Genomic DNA, 13,615 nt, shown 5'->3' with positions numbered 1-13,615 from the left:
ATTTTATAAATTAAATTTCAAACGAATTTTTGATGTTTTAGTATTTGCATTATCAGTTTATCAAGATATAACCCAAAACATTTTATTTCTCGATGGCCTGGAGTTATGCCCTACGAAGGGATAAATTTTGCACATATTTTAAACGTTTTTTTAAGTTGCTAGAGTTTAATTAACCTTGTGGAAGCTTCTTTACAATTATATATTATATTAAATGGAATATTATTTTTTCACAGAGTTACAAAAATAAACTGTGGGTGATTTAAAAATTTCTATTAAATTGGTTATATGTCTTTTTATTTACTCAATTTCTTTAGAAACCAATTATGAAATTGAGTTTACTTCAGTAAAAATGCCTTTTCTAAAGTGTGATAATGTATCTTATATTAATCACTGACGCTTAATCACATAATAATAACACAACGACAAAAACACTTTATTTGAGCCCATATCACGAAACACTGAAAAAAAGAAGAAGAAATTGATGCCACCTTATATACAAAAGACACCCACAATCACAATCATTGTCACCGCCAGGTCGGAGCGGAAGTGTCCAGATCTGTTTTTCAATTCCAACACTTTTTCTGGCAAGGGTCTGTTGATGAGCAACTCCTCGCTGACAGACGTGACCACGTTGGCTATGGACGCTGCGCACGTGAGTCGGAGATCCCCAGGAGGGAGATGATGCGATGTCAAGGGGATACTGATTGAGGATGACGATGATTCCAACTGATCAGGATGCCGGATCACTTCTTGGGTGTCACGAATTGAGGCGGAATCCATCTGCACAAAGAAGCAGGAAGGAAGCAGTGTCATTATGAAAGAAGGTGCAACGCCTGTTAGCGGAAGGTGAATCATTTTTGAGTTGTTTCGATATGTTACAAGTAACAAGTTTCGATTAACTGGAGGAATTTGTATACTGCGTGGATGTGTCTTGAAAGAAATAAAGATAACCTTCAGTTTTAAGTTCAAAGCTTTTAAATAGACTTTTGTATTTTCTTTTTCTATAACTTTTCAATGGCTCTAAAAGTACAGGAAGCAATAACGATAGTAAGTTAGACATAAATTTTTAAAAAAATAATTTTTAGTTACGTTAATCAATTAAAAAGTTTTTTTTTTCTGGGATTATTTTGAGGCAAAATGTATAAAATTAAGAACACATAAAATTACGAAGTTTGCTGGTACAATAAATATAAGATATTTGTTTTCCCCCTGCGTAGATTGTATTCAAACACTTGGGAAAATTACTTAAAATGCAAATGGAAATATTTAAATGTTCTTTAATATTTTTAGAAATTTGCACTTCAAAGAAAATTAATATAAATTTTAAATGAAATTCTTTACAATACTATTATTTTAAAAAAATGCGAAGCCAAAGATAAGGATTTTTTTAGTTTGCTCGTAACTAGTCTGTTTTCATTAAGTAATGAGGAGATAGTTAAAATATTTTAGAAAATTTATTACATAAATGAAATCAAGTTTTATTGGGATTGAAAACTCTATGTTTCATTTATAAATGGTTGATGAATTATTATATTTATGAAATGAAAACGGAAATCAAATCTTCTTTTCGAATTTGAACAGTAGAAATAATTTAGTTGTAACTTTGGAAATAAAAATGGCGGAAAACAGTGCTATCAATGAGAAAAAGAGATCATATAATAAATTACGTATGCAAAATGATTGATTTTATCTTTAATTCAAGGAAAAAATAAAATAAATAAGAAAGAAAAAGGAGAAATGAATTCATTCTTCATCTTGAAAGGTGAATAAAAAGATATTTAGGAGGTACAAAAACCTTGCAAATTAATATTTCAAGACGGTATTGTCAATTATATAGGGTATTGATATGGGTTAAAAAATATAAAATTCAATTAAATAGATTATTTCCGTATTTATTGCTGTTGGATATTTCTAGTGGCAATAAAAATGGCGAAAATAAACGTATTAGAAAAACAGAAGATTTTAAATTCTTAAAAGTATTTAAATAATTCAGTATGTAAATATTTGTATTTATGAAAAGTATTAATATTTCACTCGCCACAGCATATTATTCTTTTTGTACTTAAAACGAAGGATATATTTTAAAAGGAATTAAAGAAATTAAATATCATTACATATTTGCGGCTTACATATTTGCATTAACGAACTATACACAAAAGAAAATATCCTTGTTGAGAAGTAACCCTTTCTTGAAATATGTAAAAAATGCATCTTTCAATTCTTAAGCATTTAAGAAAACATTATAAAGGCGAATAAATCTAATGTTACCCATTCTTCTGATTCGGGCAAAATTGTTGTGCAACTGAAAAACTTTTGAATTCTTCTAAAATTTTAGAAGAATTCATTTGTGATGAAGATTCTTTTTCGAAAAATATTTAAATTATCACACCTACGCTAATTTTCGAGTACAACAACAACAAGCAAATCCGCTCGTAATATAATAAAGGGGAATTTGAATAAAATACGAATTTACTAATGCTAGAAGATTAAAGAAAATTCTTTTTAATTCAGTTTCATCGATATACTCACAGATTAAAAGATTAGACATTTCTAGTAATCGCTGCAAAATAATAGAATAACACCATAAAAAAAGAATTATCTCTTACTTTTATTTTTAAATTAAAGTAAAACTTTAAAAGGAATGCTGTTTATATAATTTCAGGAAAGAATAAAATTATTTTTGTTTCTTACTTTTATTTTAATAGAAGGATTATAAAATTAATGTTTTCATGATTTGATCATACTGTGAGCACTTTTCTACTTTTATTAATTAATTTGATTTTATTTTTTAAATAACTGCTTCAGTTTCTTTCCTTTGCTAACTTAATAATTTATTCCCTTTTTTATATTTTTTGCTAGAGATTTCCATTAGCTCATGAAATCAAAATACTCAGAAGAAACTACTGGTACATTTCAAAAAAAATATATGAGCTAATACATGTTGAGATAAGAAGAAATAATACAATTTCAGAAAAATTTCATAGTTTAATTCATTTTCCTTAGTGTATCAATACAATTAGAAACGAAAAGGTATTTCATTTATATAAAAAGTTATTTTTTTTTAACTTTTATATAACCGAGAACGCAAAATGATTACTTAATGCTATCTCCATTTCCATGGAGATATTCATGGATTGAAAAATTTTCTCTTTAGTTAAAATATCATTTTTTCTGATTTAAGCATTAGTGCAACTTATATTTAAAGGAAATATCATATAATAATATTTTTGCTTTTATCGATAAAATTAATATTCTTTCCATTATAAACTAAATTTGCTATATTAAAAGTATTTATTTTAAATTCTGAAATAAAAAAAATCGATTCGTAACTTTTTATTAACAATGCATCACCAAAAAATAAATACATTACGTTTCCATTTAATACTACAAAGTATCTTACCAGAACATCGTTCACGTACCAGCTGAGATTTGCAGCTGGTTTGGATTTAGCTGAAGAACAGCGGACAGTTATATTGTCCCCATATTCTGTAACTTCACCATAGATGAGAGGTGAGGATTCTGGTGGAACTATAGAAAGACAAAAATTTACTTATCAATAAGTGAGAATTAATAACTGATAGTGAAGCACTTAACTGACAGTCATTAAAACTTACTTATCGATAAGTGAGCGTTAATGACTGATCGTAAACACTTCCCTGAAATTTAATTATCAATAAGTGAATATGATCCTCGGGCTGGGCAAGGTCGACTCAGCCTTTCATCCCTTCAGTGGGTTAGTAAACTTAGGTTCAACTTTAGGCTGACCACCTAATAGCATGCCTTCCAATCCAGTGTCCTCGGTCAAGAATGCAGATGTAGGCACGGTAGGGCTTGGCCCACATGAGCTGTCGTACTACTGAGTTTAGTTTAAGTGAGTATTAGTAATTGATCTTGAGAACTTCACTAACAACATCTAAACAGATATGCAGCAGAATGTTTAAGTGGTATGTGCTTTAAAATCTTAATTAGCTTCTACATTTATACATATGTAAAGGCAAATTTGGTTTTTAAGTTGGCATGCTATTTGACTTGCTTTATTATTTGTATATCTTATCAAGTGTTATACTTTCTAATTTACAAAATTAGATTCCTTATATCCTATTACTTTCAATGTAAACTGTGTTACAATTAAATAAATAAAAATGAGACTCTTGCCTATACGTACCATTAACATTATCTCTTTTTGTAATAACAACCTCTTCCCATTTTATTTCTAATTAAAAGTGTATTAAGAGGCATAGTGCAGAAAGTCTATTACATTTGTGGCGTTAACATTTCCTCACAAAACTTTTTTTTTTAATTTTCTGCTTAATTTCTGTCTAATTATTATTAGTTTACATATTTTAATAATAATGAAATATAAACATAAAAATTAGCAGAATACACTGCTTTTAATTAAAAGAAACTATTCATTAAAATTAAAAATGTATCTTTTGAAATTTGCAATGCTCAAATAATAAAGGAAACTCAAATACAATAAATATCACATTAATTTGTGAGCTTCGACTTATAAAAGTAAAATAGAATATTGTTATTGTTTATTGAGTTACAATAATCTTCATACTGATAATTATAACGATAAATGACTATTTTGAATTCATTTAAAATATTTATTGCATAAATATATTTTCTGAATTAGATTTTATTTCTCTTTTTTAGCAGGAAAGTATTGATTTTAGAAAAGGTTACTAAAATATTTTAACGTCTATATGCTTTTTTTAGGATTAGAGCATAATATTAACCACTTCATCGTCCTTAACGCGTCTTGCCATTTCAAGTGAAACTTCTACAGAGCGGCTATAACGTGCTTTAAGCGTTCTTCTGCATGTTAAAACTTTTAAACGTTTAAAATGCTTTGTAAATGCTTACTTGTTTGAGTTTTTATTTTTATTTGTTCTAATGCGGCGAAAAACACTTCGCGGACTGCAGAGGACGGCGAAAGGGTTAAATAAAAAGTTTCGTATCTTTGACAACTTTAAATTAATTATAACAAAAATATAACTAAGTAAATATTTAATTAGATGAGCAAATTGAAAAAGTCGGTACAGTTCTCATATATGCGAGTTTTGAATAAGCATATGCGATCTATGTTTATTCAAAAATGTCATCTACTTAATATAAAATTATTTTATCCATCTTCTTGAGAGTTTTCAAGATTTAAATAGATCTAATGAACTAGAAAAAAATAGATGAACTGTTTTTAATCAGTCGGCATCGAGTAGAAAGCTTCAAATCTTAATTTTATTGCACATTGGTTTTAAATTCTGCGAAAACATGAATTAAATTTTTAAGTACCTCCCTCTTATGAAAATTTTTCAGTTTCTGGTTTATTAAAGTTTATTGTAATTAATATAGTTACCTCTGCTGATAATTTATATTAACTTTTATTTTTTTGAAATTTCCAAATAATGAATTCTATCGAGTATATGATATTTATTATTTCTGATACCATTAAAATTTTATTTCTAACATTTTTATCTATATTGACTATATTTTTCCATTGAGGTGTTTATCAAGTAATTTTTACATCAGTGAAAATATTGTACTACTATTACTTACAAACAAGTTTGAATTACACCAAATCATCAGAAAACACATGTTTCTGAATTATTCTTTACAACTGAAGGAGATAGAAAAAAAAATCGTCCGTTTGAGCACAAACTTTTTTTATCTCAGAAATATCATGTGTCTGAAAAAGAGATGACAGAACAAATATTTCCCCTTGACCCTTTCGCTCTTTTCAAATCCAAAAGTCAAAGCACAAAAAATATCTGAAAACGACATTGTGAATTGTCGTAGACTTCCTTCAAACTTTACTTACTATAAACCCAATACATTATCTCGAATCTTCAACATTTTCTTTTAAACCCTTGAAAAGTTGACTTGTGAAAAAAACAAAGAAAAGAAAAAACACGTATATGGTCGATGTTAAGAAAAAGTAAAAGAAAGATATTTTAAAGGATCTTCTACAGTTTCTTTTCCTACTATCATTACATGTACTGAACCTTAAAAGAATTCACGTTTTATTTATAATGTAACCAACACTGATAATTTTTTTTAAATCTTTAAAGATTGTTTTTGTTTAAATTTTAGAAACATAAATTGATTAGGAAAAGCTAACTAACTTCATAAAAATTAATATTTTAATGCATTCAAGTTAGTAAAAAATATAGTTTTAAAACTAAGTAATCTTATATGTTTTCAAATTAATAATTAATATGAAATTGATTTCTAATAATCATTTTATTATGAAGCATATAATTAATTCCCTTTATTTAACTTGAATTACTTGATTAACTTGAATAACTTGAATTCCCTTTATTAATCTATTTGTTTGAAAAATTTGAAAGAAAGCATTATTCAATATTTTTGCCAAACAATCTCAATTTTTCCGATTGGTTTTTCATAAATATTAAAAATATTCATGGAATCTTTTATCTATAATATTTAATTAAAATAGACTTAATATTTTTTAATATCAAACTTTGAAAAATTTTATTTTTTTAAAGTGCAGTGCTGAAATGGTATTATGAAGATTTCCTTTTAAAACTGATCGATATTTAATATTTCAAAATAATTGTCTAAATTTTAACCGCTTAACTGTTTTGCCCGAGTGCCATATGTGCATCGATTCATCGAATTTTGATAGTTGTAAGCAAAAAAATAAACCATTCATAACGATTATAATTCAATATTAAAATTACTACGAATACATATATAAGTCAAGTATTCAATGGATTTCCATTTGAATCAAAGTAAAAAAAAAAAAATTCCCAAAATAGAAGGTGTCATCTTATTAGGTAGTAAAGAAAGTAAAACAGTTAAGTGGTTAATATGGTAACTGCGATTCTTCATTTCTTACTGGACTGAAAAAATTGTTTACAATGCAAAGTTAACCAAAAGTATATGTAAGTTCTTCCATAAAATATAAAAAAAATGACCTAAAAGGAACTCATAGCAATCTATATAGGTTTCCTTTATTCGTAAGTTCCATACTGACTTACTCGAATTTAATATGAATCTTTATTTGGTTAAGAACTTGAAAAAAAGTTAGAAAATTCATAATTCATGAGTGAGTAATTTTGAGGTATATTTGGTAGTTAAAAATTAAATATCGTAATTTTCAATAGTCCGTGGGTAATATCATAGAGAATTTCATGAAGAAAAAAAAGTGCAGTTAGATATTTAAAATTTATGAAAAATGAAATTAATAAAATTATTCTTTATGATTTTTTTATTAATAAGGAAATTAGATATTTAAAATTTATTAAAAACTAAACTAACAAAATTATTATTTATGATTTCTTATTAATAGTGTAAAAGTAATAATCGAAAATATTCAGTAATATTCAAGAGAATAAAAGCAATAATTGATGAGTTATTGATCACAATTTAATATAATTAAAAATTTCATCGAAAAAAATATTCAGTAAATTGATAGTAGTTTTAGAATTCAGTATAAATATTGTAACATACAATTAACTCTATTATTGACATGATGTATCATTCTTGTGAGGGCACTGTGAAAGGAGGGAAACAGCAAGAAAGATGAAGTGAAGTGAGTTCAAGGGTGGAATTGCGGAAGGGAGACGGTGTACGAAGAGAGCGGGTTGGTGTTCGAAATTTGATGGTGCAAACGGGTTCTTCATGTAATAAATGTATCTCAGTTTTGTGTCGTCCATAAGTGAATGTTAATTAAATGTTTTAAAAAAAAGTTAAATCTGGTATCATTGATTATTCATTAACACTTGCTAATGAAAGGGCAGCGTTCTGCTTTAGTTTTTCTTTCCAGGTACAGAATCGAAATTTAGAGAGCTCAAGAGTGCCGACAATTGCCATTTTTACCTTTCAAATAATATGAGAATTCTTGCATGCAGGTGTTTTATAGTTCGCCTGCAAAGCGATCGAATTAGACGAACTTATTCAATAATCTAATTAGAAAAATCCTACGAAAAATGGATGATTACACGATAGGTTATTAAAGAAGGTCATAGACCTGTTGATATTTAGATGAACATTTGTATACAGATGCACTGTTTGTTGCATGTAGTGATATTGTCAAGAACTTGTATCAAAACTTCCGAAAATGGTTTTATATTGATACAATAGGGCCTCATATTTTATTTTACAAACAACAACACTTTTCACATAGAATTTAATTGGTTCAGTAAAGTTATTAAAAGGAATGTATTCAGTCACATGCTATAAAATATTTATACTCTTTATCAATTCTAAGCACTCGCTTCTATATAATAAGTTTTTAAACTGAAAATAATAAAGCGTTTCATTTATTTCAATAAGTATCATTTTAAATTTAATCAATTAGTTTAAATGTAAAAGAAAATGATTGAACATTTGTAAATGATCAGGAGTTTTAAATATGTCTTTGGAAATTTCACCCAATAAAGTCATCAAAATTCAAATATATGTTGCCTGGAGAATTATTAAAACATTTATTTATATAATGCGTTCTTTATCCACATTTCATTAATTTGAACTAATACATTCAACTTGTGCAGTTGAAACAAGAGCATGAATAGAATATTATTTTCGGAAATAAAAAAATTAAATTTATGATGTAAATCAATTTAAATCAAAGACATCGGCAATTTTTTTTTAATTTCTGCAAATATTACAAGAAAAAAGTGTAATCAGAATATACATTTTTTTAGCATAATATTTGTATAAATACAAAGTTATTCAGGCCATTTTCATGTAAGATAAACGGATAAAAAAGAAGAATACATCATGGAAAATTGTATAAGTAGGTAGTATATATATTAGCAAAGCAAAAGAGATTTTAAAAAAAAGTATTTTGACAAGTTTTCTGCACTAAAAAAATCAAATATGAATTTATTCACATTTCAACTTCATTTTGTTTCTCTCTTTTGATAGTCTCATTTTAATAGTTTGAAAAGGTGCCAACGTTTTCTTTAATATCTATTTCATTTGTTTATTTTTATTTTTATTTGATTTTGTAATTCTTCTGTAGTGTTCATGTTGTTACATTAAAAATACACGAATTGTATTGCAAAAGTTCAGAATTAATAATTTTGCTTCATGCTTATTATGCCACAAATCTGTTAACAAAGACTAGAATTAATCTGTTAACAATCTGTTATCTGTTAACAAAGACTAGAATTAATCAACTCTTAAGCTCTGTTAAGAGAAGGAAAACTTAATAATCCGATTTGTAAACACAAGTGCTTCATATTATCGGGAGTAGTATCATTTCTTTGTCGAGAAAATTTAGTCCGAAAGTCAGAGCGAATTGAAACTCTTGTATTAGAAAGCGTTTTTAGCAGTGTTAATCTGAATTTCCCCGTCTGATTTGAATATCAAAATGAATTAGTTACATATTGTTATTAAAATTGTCAAGCTAAGACTGCATTGTAATTATCATTTATTTATTATTTATTTGTATGGCTTTTTTATACTTTTTTATTATAACTTAATCATAATACTTTTCCTTATTGTTTGACTTTCATAATCAATTTCACATGCTCTCCACATAATTAACTTTACCTGACACCTTTTCCTCAAATAAAAATTTTGAATTTAGGAATATAAAAATATTGTGAAATGTTTAACATATGAAGCTTCTCTCTATTTCATTTTTTAATACATATTTATGAATATCCGCATGTAATTTTTATTCGTGACACAATGAATGCAAATATTTTTAAATGAAATAAAGATATAATTTTTTATTCACAAAGAAATAAAAAAAAATTGAATAAGACAAATACTAAAACAATTACTACTTCCTTAATTTCCAATATATCTATTCAACAAATTATTGTAATGTTAATTACAGTATGAAAAAAAAATGAAGTAAATACTCTAACACTTCAGTTTTAATAAAAATAATAGTATAATTACAAAAATGTTCCTTCAAACTATAGTTTTCTATTTTTAATAAAATTATAGAAACATAAAAATGGAACTAATATCAATTCTTTACAATTTTTAGTTGAATTGACGATGTATGATAATTGCAATTACTTTTTATAATTTCTGGCAAATACATTTTCTCATTTTATTTTCAACCTTTATTATCATATTTCTAACTTATCTGTTTAATTTATAATAAATGACGATGCAAGTATAATAATTTATTTATCTTTTTACCACACTTATGAATTACCATTATTGGCTGACTCTTCAAATTTAACACTTAGGAAAAATAATTTACTTAAACAAATTTACATAATTATTTAGAATTGAAAAAAATTGACTCAAAACAATTGTCTTTTTATTTTCGAAAAATTAATTTCTGATTGAATTTTTGCTATTGTTCCCTTTATGAACTTCATTATATTAAATAACGAAATTAATATATTAAATTGAGCATATTTCCCTTGCCAATTATACAGATAGAAAAGAAAGAAAGAACATTTTTATTCGCTATTAGTATATTACAACAGTTGTAATTAATGAAAAAATTATGTATCCTAAACTAAATAGTTTAGAAGCATTAGATTAATGGCAATAAAATTTAAAATTTCTTTGTTTCAATTTATTTTTATTTGTATCTGAAATAAATATTTTCTGAAGAAAATAAATCTATAGTATTTCGGTTTAATTCAAAATGTTGGGTGTAAGAAAATCTCAGTTAGAAAATTCCAATTACCATAAATATATTTTCTCCATTAACACACGTTCCAAATATTTTTTTCCCTTTAGATTGACAAATACCACTTTATAATAAATTGATTGCTCTCAGAAAATCGGTTAGCAACTGTTACATGTTAGGTTTGAACTAAGAATTGAAAAGAATACTTTATAATGAAATTTTATTTTTTTAATAATCGAAACGAAATTCATTCTCAAGCAAACTTGCATGCTACAAAATACTAAATCTAGTAAGTTTAGTCTTCACTTAGCAAACTCACTACAGATGAATTTTATTTTTATTTCGTTTACACATATTTAAATTTTTTTAAATATACAATCACTATTTTAGAAGTCTGAAAAAGTAAACTAAATGCAATGAATTTGTATTTCTCATTTAATATTAAATTCACATCGTTTTATTTATTTAATCAGTTAACTGTTTCACCCTCTTCGGAAAATACGTATTTCAGTATTCTCGTCAAATACAGAGTATGTGAAAAATGAAATTATATTGTAATGAAATGACTTTTTTTATTTCAATAATCACATATATGTATTTACTTAAACCAACATACATTTTTTTTCTTTTCATATGAACGAAAATAAGCAATATATATATATATATATATATATATATATATATATATATATATATATATATATATATATATATATATATATATATAATTTTAATTTGCTTTTAGAGAATGATATTGAGAAAAGCCTGGTGCAAAAGGATCCCTATCCTGGTTGTTATTACCTGGCGCGCCACTTATTGAATAGTCTAAAACAATTTATGGTTGCCTAATTGCTTCTGGCTTGACTATTACATTTAAGAAAAAATTAAGATATATTAAAAAAACAATTCGTATTATATGTGAGTTTTTTTATAATAATTATTAATAACCTTTTATTTGTTCCTTTGATTTCGACTTAATCTCAAAGTATTTTAAACACCTTAAAATTTACGAATATGTTTGAGTTTCTAATAAAATTGTAATTCAAACTGCAAATCTTCACTACTTATTTTTCCTAACGAATAAACTCGTCATAACGCAAATTGTTGTACATTTTCCATGACGAGTGTACTCGTAAAAAACAGACAACTAGTAAATGAAATAAAAGATATTATTAATTAAAATGATAAAGGCGTTCTTTGAAAATAAAATATATAGTAATACATGTAATGATTCACAATACTATATTCACGATGCATGTATTTTAGGTCATATTGGTATTTGTTTTAACATTTTGTTTAATTGTATTCCGCTTTCACAAAATTACAATCCTTCTAATTATGGCAAACATCAAATAAACCAATCAGTTTCAGACAATATAAATTAGACAGCCATATTTTCATTTAATTCAACAAAAAATTATTATACATTAATACATTCGATGTTGCTGAAATCTCTCAGTTTATAAATAGAAATTGTAAACTAATACAAGCCCAAACCTTTCATTTAATAACAAAAATCATATTGATTCGCGTAACTTATTTAATAAAAAATCAGTATAATTATTTTTCTAATTATTAATATGAAAATTGAGATAAAACAGAATTCTTGAGATTCATATTTAGTGAGATAAATTAGCAGTTTATAGTTTTTACATAAATTTATGTACAATCGGAAAAAAAAGAATATTTTTTCGACGAAGTCGCATTTTAACAATATTATAAAATACGCAGAGATAAATAAATACGTGTGGAAATACTCACTGTAAACAACGACATCTCTGTGTACTTGAACGCAACCAAAGTAAGGTTCATCTGCAGATATTTGACAAGTATACTGTCCTTCACTCTGTAATGTTAAATTCCGAAGATAAACTGTGTTTGGACTGGACTTGGAAAGCTGAAAAAGAACGAATGAAAAAATATTTTCATGCAAGATAGCTGAAACTCTATCGAAATTTGACAAAGTTTGCATTTGTATTTTTTTCTGCATGTTCTGATAGTTAACTAAATATGGCTAATTATTACAAAGGCAATAAAACAATGGGAAAATGAACTTTTAGAATATATATATATATATATATTTCGTATTAAAATTCCAGTAGCTTATTACACGGGCATAATGCATCACACTTTTGAAAATTTAAGAAAGTGCTATCTAATTATAACTTATTAAGGATTACAAAAATAAATTACGTGATATTTAAATATTGTGTCTTTTACAAACGCTAATACTAAATATGACTAATTACGTTAATACTAAATATATAGTATTAGCGTAATATATATATATATATATATATATATATATACAAACGTTAATACTAAATATATGCTAATACTTTACTTTTATCCATTATTATTTAGGGTCACATAATATTTTTATTAAGGAAAATTCCAATCTAATAATTGTTTGAACTATTTTATGAACAATTAACGGAAATTAATTTATCAATATTGCTACAATACATAAAATTCCAATGATAGACAAATCAAAATTACGCTGATATTTCAATAAAAGGAATACTAGTATTTTTCTGTACTTGTAATACTTTTATACCAAATCAGGAAGTATTTGTCCATTGTTAATCATAATTAAAATATGAATAGCTTAATTATTGAGACAATTACCGGTTTATAATTATGGTACAAAAATGATGTTGAATAAAATACTTTGAAGCACTTAAAATTAAGCAATAAAAGTCTGCTAAATTAAAATGACTTACTTAAAATTTCATAAGCAATGCAATAAAATTTCGATTATTTTTTTTGTATAAACAGACTTTTAAAGATTTTGTTTTCAAGAAAGGAATTCAAGACAGTATTATATCATAAAAGAAAGTTTTGGTACATATTATTTTGATTCACGAATTATATCAAAAATAATTCATCGTGTATCAATGATGTTCAAACATAAATTTATTTTTAATACTAAATATATGATACATTCGAATTGAGTTGGAAAGATTCGATTTAATCAATATAAAAAAGCCTCGAATAATTGTAATTTGAAATCTTTATATCTTCTGGAATAGAAAACGA

The 13,615-nt window shown here is 25.6% G+C and overlaps 1 protein-coding gene across 1 annotated transcript in view; it reads right to left on the bottom strand.

The window, feature by feature from the left end:
• Positions 1-448: 448 nt before the first annotated feature.
• LOC129969484 (uncharacterized) overlaps positions 449-13,615 on the bottom strand; it is a 148,099-nt gene continuing 134,932 nt past the window's right edge. The window contains exons 4-6 of the mRNA XM_056084078.1: positions 12,338-12,473; positions 3,401-3,528; positions 449-780 (exon numbers count right to left, since the gene is read on the bottom strand). Of these exons, the coding sequence (XP_055940053.1) occupies positions 490-780; positions 3,401-3,528; positions 12,338-12,473 (555 nt within the window). The 3' untranslated portion in view covers positions 449-489. The remainder of the gene's footprint in view (positions 781-3,400; positions 3,529-12,337; positions 12,474-13,615) is intronic.

The sequence above is a fragment of the Argiope bruennichi genome, chromosome 5 (genome assembly GCF_947563725.1).
Source record: "Argiope bruennichi chromosome 5, qqArgBrue1.1, whole genome shotgun sequence".
Classification (NCBI taxonomy): domain Eukaryota; kingdom Metazoa; phylum Arthropoda; class Arachnida; order Araneae; family Araneidae; genus Argiope; species Argiope bruennichi.
Note: the sequence above shows the minus strand (reverse complement) of the source record. Positions and strands in the feature narration are given on the sequence as shown.